This window comes from Spermophilus citellus (genome assembly GCF_964194105.1).
Source record: "Spermophilus citellus genome assembly, chromosome: 17".
Classification (NCBI taxonomy): Eukaryota; Metazoa; Chordata; class Mammalia; order Rodentia; family Sciuridae; genus Spermophilus; species Spermophilus citellus.
In genome coordinates this window covers 58,840,732-58,862,382 of record NC_138199.1, presented here as the reverse complement: position 1 = coordinate 58,862,382, position 21,651 = coordinate 58,840,732, and the positions used below count along the sequence as shown (strand labels likewise).

General features: G+C 45.3%; 1 protein-coding gene and 1 long non-coding RNA gene across 2 annotated transcripts in view; one reads left to right on the top strand and one right to left on the bottom strand.

The window, feature by feature from the left end:
- LOC308636207 overlaps nucleotides 1–21,651 on the bottom strand; it is a 770,476-nt gene that overhangs the window by 473,392 nt on the left and 275,433 nt on the right. The window lies entirely within an intron of this gene.
- Nucleotides 1–21,651, top strand: part of LOC308635493 (integrin beta-3-like) — a gene marked incomplete at its 5' end in the record, with an annotated part of 36,974 nt that overhangs the window by 12,008 nt on the left and 3,315 nt on the right. The window contains 7 exons of the mRNA XM_081269921.1: nucleotides 1,714–1,809; nucleotides 2,231–2,320; nucleotides 3,195–3,334; nucleotides 4,360–4,784; nucleotides 13,030–13,252; nucleotides 14,202–14,302; nucleotides 16,342–16,461. Coding sequence (XP_081126047.1) covers nucleotides 1,714–1,809; nucleotides 2,231–2,320; nucleotides 3,195–3,334; nucleotides 4,360–4,784; nucleotides 13,030–13,252; nucleotides 14,202–14,302; nucleotides 16,342–16,461 — 1,195 coding nt within the window. The remainder of the gene's footprint in view (nucleotides 1–1,713; nucleotides 1,810–2,230; nucleotides 2,321–3,194; nucleotides 3,335–4,359; nucleotides 4,785–13,029; nucleotides 13,253–14,201; nucleotides 14,303–16,341; nucleotides 16,462–21,651) is intronic.

The following is a 21,651-nucleotide window of genomic DNA, read 5'->3' as shown; positions in this document are numbered from 1 at the left end:
AGCACCAGCGGCAGCACCATGGCATCCAGAATGTATCCAAAGGACTCTCATGGGCCTAGCTGGAAAACAGGTCTTCCCCTCCTGCTCTGTGCAGATGAGCCCCCATTTTGGAAACCATGTTCATTTGGGGTTATTGGGAGAAGACAGAGGAAAAAGAGACAAAAAAAAAAAATCAAAAACCCAGAGAGCTAGTCCTATAAGGAAACATTAAAGGGCTTAAAGTCATTAGCTTGAAGAAAAGAAGGGCTGTGGATGACTGAGCTGATATGCAAGAAGTCTTCTTACACTTTTTAAAAAATGTTTTAGTAATTAACTATGCACAATTCATTAAATAAGAGGAAACGTGTTTAAATTGAAACAGGAGAAATCATTGTAAACCATAAGATAAATATGCTGATGCTCAGAATCCTGATAACTTCTTCATCTCTAAATTTATTAATGAGCAACTGTCTTATCAGGTAGCTTACAGGTATACCCCTGTGTAAAGGCAGGAGACTGAACAGGATGATCTCATGAGCTCCCTACAGGGTGTAGGAGCCCATGGATATATTCACACTTCACCCCCTCACCAGTGTGGCTGGAGTTCCTTGGTGTCAGCCATATCCAAGTCAAGTACCACTAGGCAATGGGCGAGTCAGCCACCTTTGACACTACTCTATGCAGGGGACTGGAGCTGAGGGACATAAAAACTATCCCAAGATCCTACTCTTAGTAGTTTTTGGTTTAGTTGAAAGGCAAGGACATATATATTTATTAATAACACAAAATGCACGATGAATGCAAAATGGGTGGCGTAGTCAATAAAGGCTACTGGTATCCAAAGGAAAAAAAAGCTCATCAAGAGCTGGGATGGTCAAGGAAGGCCTCCTGGAGAAGGTGGGCCTCGAGCTAGTTCCTAAGGAAGGAGGTGGGTTACTAAAAAGAAGGCCATTCCAGGTGGAAGGAAGCGTGGCCCAGGTCAAGCTTGAGTGGAAGTGGATTGGAGGTGAGCAATGTTTAGAAAGAAAGGCTGAGACCACATGGTGGAGGATCATGAGAGCCAGGTGAAGGTGTTTGTTCATTGCTCCAAGATCAGGCCTAACCCAGGGCCGACCCCAGGGAGTTAGTTTATGGTTTTGCTGCATTAAGTTTGAGTAAGAAGAAAAGAGGTGCTTAGCTTTGATGTCACCTTCATTTAACTCTGGAGCTCACAGCTAGGTTTGTGCTGCTACTTTATCCTTCTTGCTTATATATTAGTAAATCATAAAGCAAAGAGGTTTATTTGGGCTAGTGGTTCTGGAGGTGCCATATCTGGGGATGGTCTTCCTGCTGGCAGAGTCCCGAGCAGTGCAGAGAGTCATATCTCAAGGGTCAGAGAGCACAAGTATGTATGTGTCTCTTCTGATCTTTCTCTTCTTATAAAGCCACCAGGATTTAATCATGGGGGGCTCCACCCTAATCCTCATTTTCTCCCAAAGGCCCTTACCTACCTCTAAACACCACACACAGTTGGATTAAGTTTCCACCTTATTAATACCTCACGATGGAATCAAATTTCAACACATGAAATCTCGAGGGACATACTCTAACCATATCCAAACACAGTAGCATGTCTCTTTGCCTGTGGAGTAAAAAAGTCTTGGTCACAGCCTAAGTCAGCCAAGTTCAAAGGCATAGAATCCATTGAGTATGTGAGACATCTTCATTAACCTCCACTTCCTTCCCCCTTTCCAGGATTATCCCTCTCTGGGGCTGATGACTGAGAAACTATCTGAGAAAAACATCAATTTGATCTTTGCAGTGACTGAAAATGTAGTCCATCTCTACCAGGTAACTGTGCCTCTGGGGCTCTGTGGAGTGGACCCTGTGATGGACAGTCCTGTTATTGGGAGCTAGCCTATGGTACTGTCAACTGGGGACCCAATAAGGAAAGATCTTTCTTCAAACCACTCCTCAGAAGCTTAAGATTCCTCTCTGTGGCCTTTCCCCTCCAACCTCCAACCTATTAGGGTGTGTTAATGTTTGATCTGATGGAGGGGAGGCAATTCAATGAGATGAGGAGTAGGAGGATTTCCTATAATTTTGCTCAGGCCTTAAAAATTGCTAGATATATTTCTGGAAGTGACAAATGAAATATCCTATACTTTTCTTCAATTTTCATTTCAAGAATCAGTCTGATTTGGGGGGTGGTGCTTTAGGAGATCCCTCCTTTCCTTCAGTAAACTCTGGATATCTTTACCTTTCTTTCTAGAACTATAGTGAGCTCATCCCAGGGACCACAGTGGGGGTTCTGTCCACTGATTCGAGCAATGTCCTCCAGCTCATTGTGGATGCTTATGGGGTAAGTATCTTGTGCCGGGAATGACCTGCCACTTGGCCACTTGATTTGGCTTGCTATGCAGCAGGACTCAGATTTGGGAGTCCTGGCTGCCAGTCAACCATGAAGCCAAACTGCCTTCTTCTTGTGCTCCCAGAGGCCAGGGGATGACCAACCTGGGAGGGATGCAGCTTCTGAGAGAGGCAGGGAGGAGTGGGGACAATGAGTAGAGAGCTAAAAGAAGGTGGAAGGGGATAGTGAGGGGGACTAGATGGAGAAGCAATTGTGGGGTGCTGAGTGGGGCACAACTTAGGTCCAACAACAGAGAAAAGAGGGATCTGAAACATGGGCAGGGTAAGAGTGACAAAAAAATCAGATAGAGGCTGGGCACAGTGGCACATGCCTATAATTCCAGATATTTGGGAGGCCAAGGCAGTTTGGGGTCAGCCTGGACAACTTAGGGAGACCCTGTCTCAATTAAAATAAAAAATGACTGGGAGTGTAGCTTAGTGTTAGAACACATGCCCAGCATGTGCAAGACCTTGGGTTCAATCTCCAGTAATGGAAAGCAAAATTAGGCAGAAAAGTGCTACTACCCAAGGTGACCCATTTTGACATTTCTTTATTGTATGCCTTTGAGGCCTTCAGAAGGGTGTGGCTGATTTAGATTTTACCCAGATTTATCTGGACACAAGTGGGGACAGAAAGAGGGAGGAGATTCCTGGGCAGGAAATAGAGCAGGAAATAGGCTCCCAGGATGCTCCAGTAGCTGCCACACTAACCTCAGCACCTGGCACTGCCAGGGTAAGTTCAAGGCCACCCAGTAAATTTTGCTTGGGATGAAATTGGCTCTTGCCCATTTCCTTTCAGCTCATTTCTTTTGTTCTTTTCTGCTCAGAAAATCCGCTCTAAAGTAGAGCTGGAAGTGCGTGACCTCCCTGAGGAGTTGTCTCTATCCTTCAATGCCACCTGCCTCAACAATGAGGTCATCCCAGGCCTTAAGTCTTGTGTGGGACTCAAGATTGGAGATACGGTGAGGTGGGCTGGGCAAGGCTGAAGATGCAGCTCTGACCCTGGCCTGAGCCCTGGAGTGTCTGTGGGCATCCTAGCTCCTTCTTTTCTGGTACCTTCTTCCTGAAGGTTATTACAAATGAGATGTGCTGGAGCTGCCAAGCTTTTCCTCTGAAGTTTCTGTCGCCTAAGCTTTCTTCATCTGCTAAGTGAACTTCCCTGCCAGGGTTTCCAAGAACTTCCATTTTGGTCCGTCTGTATATGCACATTTGATTGCAAATCAAAAATATTTCTTTACCTTCAAACTCTATCCAACTTCCAGATTCCTCCAAGGTAATACCTTTCTTTTCTCTACAATGTAAAATGACAATATTGTCTATGAATTTTTATGTGCCTAACTATGTGCCAGGCATTGTTCTAGCTGCTGAAGGTTTAACAGCAAATGGAACAGGAAAAATTCCTGCCCTCATGGAATTTGAGGATGCAGATGTTCATTCTGCCCCTCCATATTTTTCCTTATTGGTTGGTTCTCCTTTGCTTCTGTCCAAGGAGAGGGGAAGAAGGAAGAGAAGGAAATAGATCTTCTGATCTACCCATCTTTCTATAGATCTATATATTGATCTTTCTATCATTGGGTTTTCTAGGCACATGTGCATATACCCCATATAAGAAATTTTGGCCAGTTATGAAATATTATATGAAAATTGAACAGTAGATCTTCAGCTTATGACTGACTACTCTGTGACACTGTGTGCTGCACAATTGTGCTTTGTGTGCCTTGCTGATATTATGTGACTGTGTTTAGCCAGATATGTCACAATGGCACAACTACCCTGTGTTCTTGGTTTTGCTTTGCGGGACGTTGGTGTTGGGCAGGCTGAGAAACTCCAGATCACAGGAGGATTAGACACCCAATCTGGGTACTCCTTGGCAGGACACACACACACACACACACACACACACACACACACACACACTTCTTCTCTTCCGGGGCTTGAGTGTTAACTGGGATACTTATATCTGAATCCGGTCTGGCTTTCCATCCAGGTGAGCTTCAGCATTGAGGCCAAGGTTCGAGGCTGCCCCCAGGAGAAGGAGAAGTCCTTCACCATCAAACCTGTGGGCTTCAAGGACAGCCTCACCGTCCAGGTCACCTTCGATTGTGACTGCACCTGCCAGGCCCAAGCTGAGCCTTACAGCCGCCACTGCAACAATGGCAATGGGACCTTCGAGTGTGGGGTGTGCCGCTGTGGGCCTGGTTGGCTGGGGTCCCACTGCGAGTGCTCGGAAGAGGACTACCGCCCTTCTCAGCAGGATGAGTGCAGCCCCAAGGAGGGACAGCCCATCTGCAGCCAGCGGGGCGAGTGCCTCTGTGGCCAGTGTGTCTGCCACAGCAGTGACTTTGGCAAGATCACCGGCAAGTACTGCGAATGCGATGATTTCTCCTGTGTCCGCTACAAGGGGGAGATGTGCTCAGGTGAGTTGAAGGCCGGCCCCACCACGTGCCCACGAAGCAGCGTGGCCAAACTTGCACACGTGCTGGTGGCTCCCGAGACAGGCGAGGGTGGGCAGAGCTGCGCAGATGGTAGTCTTCTACCCCAATGGCCAAAGAACCCAGGAGGAAGAGAGGCAAATTGATCTTTTCTTTCCTTGTAGAATACAAGAAACCTAAACCATCCTCTGCTTCTAGGGTTTCTCTCCTTCCTGGAATAGGGTAGGAAAGTGGAGGAACTTCAAGGTAAAGATATATATATTTCTGTTCTTTTCTTTCCTCTGCCTACTCTGGAAATATTTTAAGGTCCTAATCTTTTTGAGTATAAGGACTAACACTTTTTTCCTGCCCGCCCCCCTCCCCCCAAATCACCGAGTGATGATAATTAAATTTTTAGTATTCCAAGAGACTTGGTATATGCAAGACATTGTAGCATATTTAATGAACTAATATACTTAGGACAATATCTGGAAGATAGTATGCTCTTTCTTGTTAAATATTAGACCAGTTTTGTTACCAGTGTTGTTGCTTTTGTTTTTGTTTCCTTACTATTACTTTAAAAAATTTTTTTTAGTTGTTGATAGACATTTATTTATTTATATGTGTTGCTGAGAATCGAACCCAGTGCCTCACACGTGCCAGGCAAGTGCGCTACCTTGAGCCCCAGCCCCAGCCCCAGCCCCAGCCCTTTACTATTATTTTTTTGATGCCAGATCTACACTGTTCAACATGGTAGCCACTAGCTACACTAGGCCATTCAAATTAACTGAGTCTGAAAATATATTTAGTTCTTTTGTCGGTAGGCTAGTGGTGATTGTGTTTGACTCCATAGATATAAAACATTTCAACAGGGCAGAAAGTTCTACTGGATAGGGTCACCATAGGAGAGTTCCTGGGTACAAATATGGAGTTTATCATTTTGAGTCCTTCTACCTGCTGAGTGCTGAACTGTCCTCACTACAAAATTCATTAAAATCTTGAGGCCTGCAAATAATCTCAAACTGTTTCTCATTGCCTTAAAGACCATTCTTGGGGTACTTGTCCAGCTAGAAGTTAAACTTTATTTGTAGATATGCTGACAACACTTTTAGATGGCAAATGAGCAGTCTGAGTTTTTCCTTGAGCTCTGGAGATGGATTTTTATCTTGATTTAATCCTTTTTTGCAATGGACAAACTGCAGACATTTTCAAATTGGCTGGAACTAGTTTATGGGTATGTTTTTATGGCCAGTTGAACATAGGGATTATAGTTGCTTCCTGTGATGATCCATGACCCAGACTGGCTTCATCTGCATTGGAGTTTAACCAGCTGAACTAATTGACACAGATGCTCAATTTAACATTAACATTGGCCCTTAAAAAAGCCTGATTAGAAAGAATAATCTGTGCCATTCTTCACATGCCCTAGAAACATAAAAAAGACTCCTTTTCTTTTTTATTTATCTATTGGTTCTTTTTAGTTATATATCACATTAGGTTTCATTTTGGCATAATTATAAAAGCATGGATTATAATTTGCCCTAATTCAGTCCCCCTTTCTCCCCTCCTTTTCCCATTGTTTTTCTTCTATTGTACTGATGCTTCTGCTATTTAACTATAGTTTATTTTTTTAAAATTAGTGCCTTGTGGAGATACATAATGGTGAGATTCACTGAGGTGTATTCATATAGGTACATAGGAAATTTAGGTGGGATTTATTTCCCTGTTCTTTGCTTATCCTATCCCTTCTCCCTCTGTCTCAATCTCCTTCCTCTACTCCACTGATCTTTCTTCTATTTTGATGGAACCCTTTCCTTTTCTTTTGCCCCCCACTCCCTGCTTATTTTGGAGCAGCTTCTGCATATCAGAGAAAACATTCTGGGTCTGGCTTATTTCACTTAGCACAATGTTCTTCAGGTCTGTCCATTTTCCAGGAAATGCTATAAGTTCATTCTTCTTTATGACTGAGTAATACTCCATTTTGTATGTAAACAACATCTTTTTAAAATCCATTCATCTATTGACTATTGACAGGTACCTAGGTTGGTTCCATAGCTTAGCTGTTGTGAATTGTGCTGCTATAACATTGATGTGGCTGCATCCCTATAATGTGCTAATTTTAGATCTTTTAGGCATATACCAAGGAGTGGGATAGCTGGGTCATATGGTGGTTCCATTCCTAGTTTTTTGAGGTATCTCCATACTGCTTTCCAGAGTGGTTGCACTAATATGCAGTTCTATCAACAGTATATGAGTGTTCCTTTTCCCCCTACATCCTTACCAACACGGTATTATTTGTATTCTTGATAATTGCCTTTCTGACTAAAGTTGAAACAATATTTCCCCTACTATGGCAATAAAATCTGAGAGAGGGCTTGGAGGAAAATGATACCAACATTAGAGAGATTGGGGGGCCTGTGGAGAGAGAGATCAGGTACACAAAATGAAAACACATAATGGCAAATTTTTTAGGGGATACCAGGAATTGAACTCAGAAGAACTTGGCCACTGAGCCACATCCCCAGCCCTATTTTGTATTTTATTTAGAGACAGGATCTCACTGAATTGCTTAGCTTTTGCTGAGGCTGCTTTGAACTCGTGGTCCTCCTGTCTTAGCCTCCTGAACCACTGGGATTATAGCCGTGCGCCATCGCACCTGCCATAATGGCAATTTAAACTAGGGGGTGAGGCAGGAACCTCAGCTCATTTTACTATTTAATAGTACTTACATCATTTTTAAAATACCAAAGGAAATGGGCAAGTTTGGGGTGGGAGATCCAAGGGGAGAAGGTTGGAACTGAGAGCTAGGGGTTTGGTGCCAGAGAGGCCTGCAGAGGGCCTGCTAGGGGCACGCCCGCTACTCTTCTGGGTCCTGGTCTGGTGTGAGGCGCTGTGAGAAGGATTCCAGTCAGAGTGTGTTTCCTTTGGCTGATGGCCCCATGGAAGCCACAAAAGAAAGCTGCCTGGGTCAGAAGCCCTGGTTCCTGCCAAAGTGGATGCAAGAAGAGCTCGTCCTGTGCACTGCGGTCTAATCCGTCAGGGAACCCCAGGTGGCCTCAGCAGCCTCCCACTAACAATTCTTGCCAGGGTGTCAGGTGCCTGGCCAGCCTCACATCTGGACCCTGCCGTGCTGTCATCACATCCTTAGTGACAGGACTCAGGGGCACATGTTCATCCTGCACCTGCTCTGTGTCTCAGCACTTGGTCCACACGGGTGAATAGGGGTCATGCATGATTCCTGACCTCTCAGAGCTATACTCCAGCTTGTCCTTGTCCCTTACCTGAGCTGTTGGCTCTGTGGACTGTTCTTTGCTACAAGCAGGGGCTCATGAGGCAGGACTGATGTGACCTGGCCATTTTCCTAGTGCCTGGCCACTGATCATGGCAGCTGGTTTCCTGGCCTGCTCCCTCCCTACCATAGGAATGGTCTGCGGAGTTGCCCACTCTCAGCACCTCTGCCTTACACATCGGGGAGTGCATCCTTTCCCTCAAGGTTCTTTTTTTTTGTCTTGGGGATTGAACCCAGAACCTCACACATGCCAGGCCAGTACCCACTGAGTCACAGCCCCAGCCCTCAAGGTTCTTTTCCACTTCCTACATTATGAGCTCGGGTCTATCAGGCACCCTCCATGAGCAGGTTTTGTGCTGCCCTGGTGCAGGGTAGAGAGGTGTTAATAAGAGCTTTGTGCTTCATTAACATACCTAGGCCTAGTTCACAGCATGAGGCAGAATCTGGCGGAGGTCGGTTGTCCTGGGGGAGTCTTACAGAAGTCTACCCCATAGGACTCCACCCTGGGGAGACTCCCTGTGGATAGGGGAGGCCTGGGCAGTTTCATGGAGGAGGTGGGACGTGTGCTAAGTCTCAAAGGAAGGTTGGGTCATACCGGAGTGGAACAATGAGTCAGCCAGAAGTCCAGCTACATTCCCTCTGACCTGAAGCACTTGCTCCTTCCTGCTCCCCTGCTCTCTTCCTTCCTCCCTACCTTCCTCTCTTCCACTCATTTCTCATCTGTCTCCCTCCTCTGACTTTCCTGTGAACCCCGGCTGGTCTGTCTGTTGGAGGGGTGCCAATCCTGTGACATTACCACACTGTGGTTGCCTTTCAAGGGCTGATTCTGCCAGGGCTTGGGGTCAGCCCGCTGGCTCTGACTGCCCACTTCCACTCCCAGCCTCACTCCCTGGCTGGCCCTGCACATCGTCTTGTCAAAGATCACTTTGTTTTGCCTCACAAAGGAAACACTGTGGGACCAGGGTTTCTGAGGAGGCCGAGGCCTCTGAGTAAGGCCAAGCCACTGTGGTGTCGGTCTTTCCCCAGTCCAGGAGCTATGGCCAAAAGCAAGGCAGAGTGGACGCTATGGGGCCTCACTCTGCTGGCTGTCACACCCCTCCCCCAGCTGCTGTGAGGTAGCTGCTGTGATGATAGCCCACAGCTGTCCTCTCTCCATAGCCTGGCCCTGGACCCACAGGAACTGCCTTGCCCTCAGGCATTGGGCAAGGCCAGTCCCTTTGCCTCAAGGTGGGCCTGGCTGTGTGGTGCCATTCATGCTCCAGAGCCCACAGTGGGCTCAGACTGAAGGCAGTCTCTGTCTGAGACAATATTTCTGCTGGCTTTTGCCTCTTGCCCTAGACTACATCCTGCCTCCCCTCCACTCCCTCAGTGAGTTGCTTGAACAAGAATCTTCACCACACGCTGTCCTTCGAGGGAACCCAACCTCAAGACTCAGAGGCTGTCTACTTTCCCCTTCTGCCAGCCCACACCTCCAGATATACGTGGCAGCTGGCCAGAGGGGGGCTTCTGTTCCCCATCCATCCTTCCCGGGAAACACGCCTTTATTTCCAAGGCTGCAAAGAGGTGGCTGAGTCGTATTTTGTTTCTTTATGTATTTATTTATTTTTGGTGTGTTTGAATCTTGAATGCTGATGTGGTTTCTAGAGGGTGGTGGTGGGGTCATGGGCAAAGGGACCCACAGCGGCCAAGAGACACTGGTTGCACCCCCTGGGTTCACTGGAAGAATTGGTGCCAGCTAGCTCAGGCCCAGTACCATCCCTCCTCCAACTCCTTGGGGCCACCTACTCACACAGTGATGTGGCTTCCAGAGCAGTTCAAGTTACTTCCCCTTTGCTCCTGCCTTTTCTCTGATTAACAATCGGATTTTTATCACGCTTCTTCCTGATTGAGAATTCTGGAGAATGAGTCACCTTATGTGGGGTTTAGGAGCCAACTTTTAAAGTCTTGTGAAATGACAATCAGGGGGATGCAGTCAGTGATTCTGAGTTAAGGATTGCCTTCAAGCAGACTGACCCCTGACCCCAGGCTCCCTCCCATTCCTACCCTCAGTAGAGAGCACAATAGTTCTCCCCACCGGGGCTGAGAGCTCTTTGCAATACTGTAATAATATAACACAGAGCATCTCTTGGTTGATATGCATGGGTTTTCCAGAAATTTGGCTACGTTGTAAGCTCCATGATAGAAGGGACTTGGCTTTATTCACTTCTGAATCTCCAGTGCCCACCATGTGGTATGAACTTGATAACTATTTGCTGAATAAATGAATGGATAAGTGAACAAACATTAATGGTGTGCCTGCTCTGTAACAGATTTCATGATAATCACTGTAACTAGAAAAATTAATTTGGCCTATTCCCTCCCATCAAGGAGCTCACCATTTAGAAAGAAACAGGAAAGCAAAGGGGCATAAAATAAGGATAGAAATAGAGGTAGATTTGCTGGGAGAACCCAGGAGCAGACGGTTGATTCTGTCTGAGGCGATCAGAAAAAAGTTGTTGAGTGAGTAAAGATTTGAGTTGGGCCTTTGAGAGTGAGGGGGAGTTTGGTAAAGGTCACAGGGTGAAAGAACAGCTAGGAAGAGGGAACAGCCTGAACAGAAACACAAGGAAATGAGGATAGTGGATAAAATGAGTATCTCTGTGTGTTGGCTAATGTGTGGAAAGGTCAGGTGGATGAAGTATGTGGTGCTCACTGTCAAAGTCATGGGTGTTTGCTAAAAAGTTGGACTTAATCCTTTAGGCAGGATGGAGCCTTTGTAAGTCCAAGGATGCTAAACATTGTACAAGGTACAGGACAGTCCCTCAAAACAAAAAGCACCAAGTTTGAGAAACGATGCTTTAAAGAAGGAGAATCATGGCTATAGAGGAAGGGTGGATTGAATTGAGGATGACCTGGAGAGGGAGATGATTAGAGTTACCTAGGGATGGGACCACGCTAGGAACCAGGGATGGAAACATCTTCAACGAGGCCCATAAACACAGCAGTGAGAAACTCCCTTCTTGTGACATCCAGTCAAATAGTTCAGTAAATGTGAATTCCTAAAATGTTCTCATCTAGAATTTTCTTACTGGTGTCAAGCCCAGTTACTGGACTTGTCTGTTCTTCCTCAACTGGTAGAATTTTTTAAAATTTGTTTTATTTAGGTGTATAAGACAGCAGAATGCATCTTAATTCATTGTACACAATTGCAGCACAACTTTACGTTTCTGTGGTTGTACAAGATATAGAGTTGCACCATATGTGCAGTCATACATGCATGTAGGGTAATGATGTCCATCTCATTCCACCATCTTTCCCACCCCCATGTCCCTTCCCCACCCTGCCCTCCATTTTGCCCCATCAAAGTTCCTCCATCTTTCCCATGTCCCCCCATTATGGATCAGCATCCACTTATCAGAGTCAACTGGTCAAATTTAACCAGTTGGACTCCATCTTTTACTGTTCAAGCCACTTTCTCTGTATGTTACAGCAGACTTCTAGAAAGACTATATGAATATAAAAAGGGAAAGTCATTACTTATGATATTGCACAGAGGCTAAGTACTTGGGACCTAAAGTCAGAGTGATTTCAATATGAGCCCTGCTCCTGCTATTTACAAGTTGTGTGGCCTTGGACAGGTTACTTAACCTCTTTGGTCCTACAGGGTTATAAGAAATGAATAGGATAACATATTGAAGAACTTGACCCATATTAAATGCTCAACAAGTGTTCTTGGGCATTATTATCCTTGTAGTGGTTATTTTTGGCGCTTGTTCCTACTGGAAATACTTACTTCCTTGGTCGGTTTGGAACACAGATGCAGTTCTTTTGTCTAAATGCTTTCCAAGGCTTCCCTCCTTCACTGCCAAGACACCATACTCTGAATTGAGAAGAGGACCAGGATAAGAAGGACAAGTTGTGTTGGTGATGTTGGGGACAGTTGAACTGTGTGTACAACTCAAAAACAATTTATTGTGGAGAATATTCTGCAACTTTTGAGGGCAGAGGAGGAACAAAGATGAGCCAGCAGAGGCTTGGTGAAGGCCGCTGGGCTATGCAAGGTCATTGCTAATGATCGTCCATACTGCTGTCCTTAGGAAAATCTCTCTTTTTTTTCGTTCATCTTCTTTTGTTCTCTGCTGTCTTTTTGTGGGATTTAGTTAAGAGCTCCAGACCTCAGCAGGCTGTGAGGTAGGCTACATCTGTTCTTTCTGCTGACTTAACTCCATTGCCGACTCCATGGGCTCTTGGTACCTTCTGTCTGCCCCTTGGATGCCCCACCCCATGCCCCCATGTATTGGGGCACTCTGTGTATCTTCCCTTCCCTGTCCTCCATGGCCCCTGTGTTGAGGTTTTCCTGTCTTGGCTGTGCGCTCTCAGATCGCAGCTGCTCACCTGGCAAGGTGACACGTAGCCAATTTGAGAAAAAGAATAACGGACATCTGTGGCTGAGTTGTTAGTGGGAGGGACCAGCTCATTCAAATCAGAGCCTATGTGGGTGTCTAACCCAGCTGGGAGAAGACAATGATGATAAAGGTCTGGTTGGAGAGAGGAGCAGTCTATGCCAGATCAAAGGGAGAGAGTTTGGGGCCTGAGGGTCACTTTGCTGTCTCAGGCCACATCATCCAGGATCCTGGGTACTCTCTGTGGGTGCAAGCTATGGCTCAGTGCTGTGCCAGTTCTCAAGGCTGAAGATCTGCCTTGTCCTCATACAAGGGCAAGAGGAAGGTAGGAGGCTTGGGAAACTCAGCTCCTGAGACTCCTTTGTCCTGTAGGGATTCAGACCAAGACCTTCCACACCTTGGAACATCTGGAGAGTGTGTCCCCGTGGAGTAGGGTTCCCCTGATATGGGGCCAGTTCCCTGCTGACCTGGAGGATTATTATCTGTCTGGCTGGGAGAGCAGAATGGAAGTGTGTGGCAGGATGCCACGGGAGTGGGACAGTCACTAGCTGATCCACCCTCTTGGGCTGTCTGCTTTCAGGGCATGGCCAGTGCAGCTGCGGGGACTGCCTGTGTGACTCCGACTGGACTGGCTACTACTGCAACTGCACCACCCGTACTGACACCTGCATGTCCAGCAATGGGCTTCTGTGCAGCGGCCGGGGCAAGTGTGAATGTGGCAGCTGCATCTGCATCCAGCCAGGCTCCTATGGGGACACTTGTGAGAAATGTCCCACTTGCCCGGATGCCTGCACCTTTAAAAAGTGAGTGGGAAGTTTGGAGAGATTTGGGAGGCTGGGAGTGGGGAGAGGGTCCCCTGGACTAGAATCCTCAACTCTTAAGGTCTTAAAGTTCTACCTCTTACTCACTGAAGCTTTAGGAAGAAGAGTTTGCTCCTGTCAAATGGCTTCTCTCCTCTTTCCAATGAAAACTATGGGGAGTTGGAGGTAGAGCCAACGGCAAGGGGCCAAAGTAGCACTAGCTGGATTCTAGTTGGAGCAAACTCTCTCCTAGGGTGGCATCTCGAACACTCCCAAATTCAGAAAGGAAGGCTAAGCCAGATATTCTCTGGAACATTCCAGTGCTGATGTTCTGATTCTATAGGAGTTGCAGAGGCTGGAATTGGGGAGGACACTGTGCGACAGGGGCAACTCGCCAGTACACACTTCACCTGTTTGTGGGTCAGAGGAAGCCCCAAGTCCGAAGCTCTGCCAGTCTTCTTACCACTTTAAGCAGGGCTGGAATATTGGGCGTGCACTGTGCAGCTCTACAGGGCCCCATGCTTAGTAGGGCCTTTGCATGTTCTTCTGTCACAGTTCTTAGTAATTTTTGAACAATAATTTCATTTTGTCCTGGGCCCCCCAGTTTTGTGACAAGTTTTGACTTTAAAGTTCCCAGAAGTGTGTAGGGCTCACATATCCTGATTGGTACATGAAGTTTAACAAAGGACCCGGGGACCTCTGGCTGCGGATGAGAAGCCTGTGGGTGAGGAGGACACCTTTACTCCTGAACTCCACACTTGACTATTTGGGGCCTTAGGATGATTTTACAGTGTGTGTGTGTGTGTGTGTGTGTGTGTGTGTGTGTGTGTTGTGTTATTAAATTTTTTAAACTGAGGAGCCGCTTTCTGGGTACGTAGAGGTCAGAGGTGGACTGGGACATGCCTCAGCTTGCTGCTCCCTTGCTTTAATCGCCGTGTCCTCTCTCCTTTAGGGAATGTGTGGAGTGTAAGAAGTTTGACCGGGGAATCCTACAGGAGGAAAATACCTGCACCCGTTACTGCCGCGATGAGATTGAGTCTGTGAAAGAGCTTAGTAAGTTCAGCAGGCCTCAGAGTCTCACTCGTCTGGGTTCTGAATGTTTTCACTTCAATCTCAGAACCTGCCCAACTCCCATCTGTAACATGGAAGAGTAATTCCTGCTTCAAGAACTGGTCATGCAGGCCTGATGCACAGCAGGCATGAAATGAAGTCTAACTTTCTTGAGAGACCTCCTCTGACCCCTCCAGAGTGCCCCTTTCTGATTCCTGAAGCACACAGACCCAGCAAAAACCTGTGCGTAACTTGTAAAGGGTGTATAAATTGGACAACCCTAACTTCACCCCATCCCCAAAGAAAGAAAGATAATGTACTCTACTTAAAGATAAAAAACCAGAGGCACACACTTGGGAAGTGGTTGCCTATGGTGGGCCTCATCTTAGCCTAGTAGGCTAGTTCACTTTATTAAAAGTTAAGCAATACTCAGGCTTGTTTGGAGGAAAACCTTCACCCTGATGGTCATTACCCAAATCTCTTTATCCTGAAGCCCTACTTCTGGCTTTCTGGAGCTCCCCAGAGATAAGACAGAAATATGAACACAGCAGGGAGCAAAATTCTTGCCTGCAGTTATTTTTCTTTTACTTCATCTTGATTTTAAAGATGATCTTTGCTGCTGTCAGCACAGCTGATGTGGGGGTTATCTGGGCCGGGAGGCACTAGGTGGTGCTAGGGAGATGCCATCTCTCTGAAGATAACAATCGCCCACAAGGGCAGGAAATTCGTTTTTAGTGAGATCCGTTGTGAGATGGCCAGGCAGTCAGCTTTGGGTGGGAGTGTTATGGAAAAGAGTGAGATCTCTGAACCTTTTGATTAATATCAGAAGTGGGCTGGGGTGAGGTTGGTGATTTGGGGATTGAGTTTGAAGAGGGAGTTTTCTTCTAGAGGGGGCTATACTTCTATAATTAGCCCAGAGGAAGGGTATGCTAAGATGTCAAGGTATTTTTATCATCTAGACCAGGTGGGCATTAGTTGATAAGCATTTCTTTACCCACCTCCTTTGTCACCATAATCATCATAAGGGTAAGTGCTTACCTATATGAATTTTATAACTTATGAAAATTTAAAAAAAGCCTCTTTCCTACTCATTCATTACATATTTTTCTCCAAACCTAATGAAGTAGAACTATAGTACTATTGTTACCTTTATTTTGTGAATGAGTAAACTGAGTCTCAAGAAAATTAACTTGCCCACACAAGGGAGAAATGCATTGAGAACTAAATCCTGAAAGGTTTACTCTTTCCTTTGTGCTGTGGTACCAGTACTGATGGCCTGTTGACTTCAGGTCCACTGGAATGTATTTTTAGACTCATGTTCTAGTCCCTCTCCATCACTTATTTGCAGTGGGAATCTTGGCACATTTGCTTAATTTCATGGTGTATCAGTTTTGCCCATCTGGTTCCTCAGTATAGGATGTAGTGCAACTGGTGGAGGGTAACCGTAGTGTCACCAACAGAATAACAGGTTGGAGAGTTAAATGACACACTGTGGGAGGCACACTAGATCAGAAACAGACATGGAAGAGCTAAAAGGGCTGTGTAAACAAACTATGGAGAATTATTGAGCAAGCAGAGAAAGAGAAGGGAGGAAATGCCTACTGTATGTTAAGGTCTGTTTATTTTATGCATAAAATTCTCCACCAACTCTGTAAGGTGGGGAGATCATCTCCCTTTTATAGATAGATGAAGAAAGAGAGAATGAGTTAGGTCAAATAACTTACCCAAGATCACACGGCTGGTAGGAAGCGGAGCCAGGATTTGAATCAAAGTGTATAATGTTATTATGTCATGTCCCTTCCAGAGGAAGGAATAAGAACCAATAAGGGCCCTTGAGGGACAAAATACATCCGTGAGGGTCAGTGAGTGGCAACTGCCAGGCATGCCGGCTATCTTGAACCTAGGCATCTGGCCTAATATCAGACACAGGGTTTCCTGTCACATGTTCTTCTAGAAGTCCTGTGGCAGAGGTCTTGAAATCTGTCATCTTCTAGGAATTGACTTGTTTTTCATTCTTCCATATTCTCCTCTCCCTTCCCCAGAGGACACTGGCAAGGATGCAGTCAACTGTACCTATAAGAATGAGGAAGATTGCGTCGTCAGGTTCCAGTACTATGAAGACTCTAGTGGAAAGTCCATCCTGTATGTGGTAGAAGAGCCAGGTGAGTGACTCCTGAAGTCCTTTCTTTACCCCCCAGGAGAGAGAACAATCTTAGGCAGGAATTTCTACCCACCACTCCTCTTAAACTGAACAGGTTAAACCTGGCTTTAAAAGTGATGTGAGAGTTTGTCACCCTGGTGAGGGGATGTATAAACATAAGTATCAGCAAGAAAGTGACTTTCTAATTGAGGAGACAGAAAGATAAGAAGGTGGGTAAAGAGAGGAAGAAGGTGGGTTTGGATGTCATCAAGGAACAAAATATGTCATGACTACTTTTTCCCCTCAGTTTTGGGGATGGAACCCAGGGCCTCATGCATGCTAGGCCAGTGTTCTATCACTGAGGTACATCTGCAGTCCTATCATTGCATTTTTGGAGGCAATAAGGTCAAGAAATAAGGAATTTAGATTCTAGAACTTTATAGCACATGGCATAAGTTCTACTGAGGACAGCTGCAATGAGTACCCTGCCTGCTGCTATAAGAGGAAGGCCTGACGGTGGGAGGCACTGATCCTACCATGTTATGGCAGGATGTAGTGATAGGTTTCTGGCACCGACTCAAGGCTGCATTGAACACCGAAAAGATTAAAAATACTGCTTGCTCTCAAGACCCTTTGGAAGTAGGAGGAGTCCACCCCGCCATAACCAGACCAACCACAGGTTGATTACCACCCAACAGTTAGATTTGTTTGCTTCACCTTACCACCATCATGGCCTCTGTCTTCATCCATTTTCTACTGCTATAAAGAAAATACCTGAGGCTGAGAAATGTATGAAGAGGAGAGGTTTCATTTGGTTCACAGTTTTGGAGGCTAGAAGTCCAAGATCAGTGGTTTCGTCAGTTCATCCTCTGGTGAATGCTGACTGTTGAACCCAGGGCCATGTGCTAAGCCCGTGTTCTGTCATTGAACTATACCCTCACCCAGGCTGGGAACGAATGGGGGTCCAGTGAGAACTACATTAATCCCTTGCAAGGGCAATGCTCCCAATGACCTAACTACTTTGACCTATCTCTTACAGGTTCCAGCACTTCAATATTCCCATGTTGGGAACCAAGCTTTTAGCACATGAATGCTTCAGGGACACACTCAAAGCATATCCAAACCATATACCTTCTTTGCCCTTAAACAACAGATTAAGATATGAATCATTAGAAAATAATTTGGAATACTTACTATATACTGGATACTATGCTAGGTGCTGAAACTAACAGTAAATAGACAGATGTGGTACTCGCAGGCCATGGGGGAGACAGGCATGGAAATCAATAACGTCATTGCAGTGGGATAGGACTGTTAATGGTGGAGGCTGGGCAAACACTAGAACGAAGGAACAACCTTGGAAGGCTGAACTTGAATCAGTTGGTATCCTGACATTCATAGCTGTAAGAATTTCTTCAAATCATCTTTTAGACAAAGGACCAGAATTTTTTTTTCTGCAAAAGACCAAAATATTTTAGGTTTCAAGGGCCATATGGTCTCTGCTGTGGCTACTCAGCCCTGCTATTATAGCAGGAAAGCAGCCATAGATATTCTGTAAACTTGTGGACAATTGGCTATATATTTTTATTGTTTTATTTGTTCTTTTTAGATATACATGATAGTAGAGTGTATTTTGACATATTATACATTCATAGAGTACATGATTTATTTTAATTAGGATCCCATTCTTGTGGTTGTGCCACAAGAATGAAGTTTCACTAGTGGTGTATTCATATATGAACATAGGAAAGTTATGTCTAATTCATTCTACTGTCTTTCCTATTCTTATCCTTCTCCCTTCCCTTCATTCCCCTTTGTCTAATCCAATGAAATTCTATTCTTCTCTTCACCCCCTGTTGTGTATTAGCATCCACATATCAGAGAGAACTTTTGACCTTTGGTTTTTGGAGATTGGCTTGTTACACTTAGCATGATAGTCTCCAGATCTATGGCAAAAGTCATAAAGTCATTCTTTTTTATGGCTGAGTAGTATTCCATTGTGTATATATACCATATTTTCTTTATCCACTCATCTGTTGAAAGGCATGAAGGTTGGTTCAATAGGTTAGGTATTGTGAATTGGGCTGCTATAAACATTGATGTGACTGTGTCACTGTAGTATGTTGCTTTGAAGTCCTTTGGGTATGTACTGACGAGTGGGATAACTGGGTCTAATGGTTCTATTCCAGGTTTTCTGAGGATACTTTCCAGTGTGGTTGCACCAATTTTCTTTTTTTAAAAAAATTTTTTATTAGTTGCTCAAAACATTACAATGATCTTGACATATCATACATTTGATTCAAATGGAGTATGAATTCTTATTTTTCCACATGTACAGATTACAGTATCACATTGGTTTTACAGCCACGTTTATACATACAGCCATACTAGTGTCTATTGTATTCTGCTGCCCTTCCTATCGGTTGCACCAATTTTCAATCCCACTAGCAATGTATGAGTGTACGTTTCTCCCACATCCTCACCAACACTTATTGTTACTTATATTCTTGATTGTTGTCATTCTGACTGGAGTGAGATGGAATCTCGGTGTAGTTTTGATTTGTATTTCTCTAATTGCTGGAGATGTTGGACATTTTTTCATGTATTTATTGGCCATTCATATTTATTCTGTGAAGTGGTCATGGCTGTATTTACAGAGAGAGTTGATAGTTGCATTTGGCTCATGGGTTATATTGTTTGCTAGCCCTTGGTCCACGAGCAGGGGTTCTCAAACTTTAGCATATTTTCCTGTTTAAAAAAAAACCCCAGTGCTGGGGTCATAACTTAGTAATAAAATACTTACCTAGCATGTGTGAGACTTTGGGTTCAATCCCCAGCAACAAAGAACAGTCCTGAGCCCTGTCTTACTTCCACAAACCACACCTCTGTGCTATTAGTGTTCCTGGCAATTGGGCTACACCCCAACATTTGAGAGCCTCTTGCTTTAGGCTCACCACTTCCCCCAAGAAGCCTTCTCAGTCCTCCCCTGGCCTCCATATTGCTGACTAGGTTTGGTTCTTCTGTTTGACTCGCATAGCATCTGTGCTTCCTTAGAAGGGCCTTCATTTCACTAGAATTAAATTGCTTCTTTAATCAGCTCATCTGCTCAGATCATATGCTGTGCAGATACTCGAACCATGCCTGTCTTATCTATTGCTATATCCCTGTACATCTACCAAGAAGTTAGTTAATAAAGAGGTTTTGAATGATTTTCTAGGTTTGATTATTCCTAGAGGAAAAGTGAGTGTATGTACATCTTGATATCTGCTAACCAGAATTTTGGCTGCTTGGGGAGGGAAGAAAATGAGGTGGTTTGAAAAAGGAGGCAGGAAAGTCTGGAGGAGCTACCCCAGGTCTCCCTTCCTTAGGAAAGAGCTGCCACATCTACATCACCCAGGGCGTTGCTATGTCCATGGGTGGAGGAATGCATGGTGTCCTGTCTGGAATGTTGTCCACTAGCCCTTCCCAGAGCTTTTGCCCTTTATATGGGAAAAGGAAGGTCAAGAAAGGGCATAACCTTAATTTTATTTAGCCACTTCAAGGGCAGTTGACATGAGGAAGGAGAGAGGAGAGTCTGGGGATGTGTCCAGGAGCCAGCAGGGGTGGACTGGTTTGACCACGATTTCCTCACGCCATCCCACCCACCCTAGCTGCGATTTTGTCCCTACTAATTTCAGAAGGGCATTGTGTCTTTGCTTTTGGGTCTAACATTATCTCATCTCTTTGTACACCTGTCTTGGCTGGTACTTTTGATGAATCATTTATCCAAATCATTTGGCTTGGGATTTTGTGACTGCAATCTACTGCCTCAGGTTGTGGGGAATAGAGATGATGGTAACGCTGGTGCCCTGTCAGGAGACCCACTCCTCCACGTTAGGATAAGGGACTCTAGTATAATATGTCAAAATACACTCTATTGTCATGTATATCTAAAAAGAGCAAAACAAAAATTAAGTAAAATAAAAAGAATATGGGCCCCTCATTTCCTCTCTGTTTGTCCTGGCTCTGCTTCTCCTCTTAGCCCCAGCCCCAATTATTTCTAGGGACTCCAACTTTGGGGAGGTTGTAGCAGCTGGGTTCCCAGAGGATAGTAGGAGATATCTCTTTCTCATGGCCTCTCAGATGCTCTCTTTGAAGGGCTGAGCCCTGACAGGGCAGTAAAAGGGAGTATGTCACATGGCTAGGCATTGGCCATGTGGGGAATGGCCATGTGGAATGGGCTCCTGAGCTGGGGCCTGTTCATTCCCGGATAGTTTCCAGATAAAATACAGTACGTTCCAGGCGCTGTTTGGTACATACTTACCCTTAAAACTAACTCCTTGTTTATCTGAAAATAAAATTTATCTGGGCTTCCTATAATTTTGTTTGTTAAACCTGCCAACCCTACCCAGACTCCTCTGACCTTGGGTCACTCAATCTGGGGCTGTTGCTGCAGCTGGAGGTGCCTTTCAGAGACCACCTGATCTTGTCTTCTGCTTCTGGGAAGCCACATACCCCTGTTGGGACAGATGAGTAACAGATTGATCTCACCTGAATACCTCCCGGGATTCTACCTGTCCTGCCCAGACTAACATGCAGAAGGAAGAGATTTCACCTTGGGGTTTGAAGGTCAGCCCTACTCCATTCTTCCAGGGAATTTATAATTGCTTTTCCCAGAAAAACTGGGGCCCTTCACTCCTGGGAATTCAGACGCTGGAACCTCGCAGCCTCTCTCCAGGCGTCCCTTTAATTATAGATAGGGTGTAACTTGGTGGTTTGGAAAAGGACCAACTTGGTTTGTGGTAGTGGTTGTGTTTGTGTAATGTGTGGTGAGCATAGAGTGTATGTTTAGAGAAGAAGGTGGGAGACAGTGTGGAAAGTGGGTGTGACTTCCTCTCCAGACTCATCAGTACCCGTACATACAGACACCTGGTTTCATAACACTTGAGGTTCCAGAGTGAGGTCATTTGTCAGACACCTGAAGTTTATGAGAGCAGTGATCTGCAGAGGATAATCAGCTGACCCTCAGAGGGATGACGGACCTCTGTCTGCTTTGGTTATTGACTGGGGCTGAACAGGAAGTCAGCTTACAATGGGGTAGGATTCTGGATGACTAAATATTTTGAGAAAGAACCTTTAAGATTATCGTGGCTGGCAGGCTTCCTGGTCTCTAAGCATGCTAAAAAGGTTCATCGCCCTTAAGGATATAAATATCTAAACCACAATTAACAGA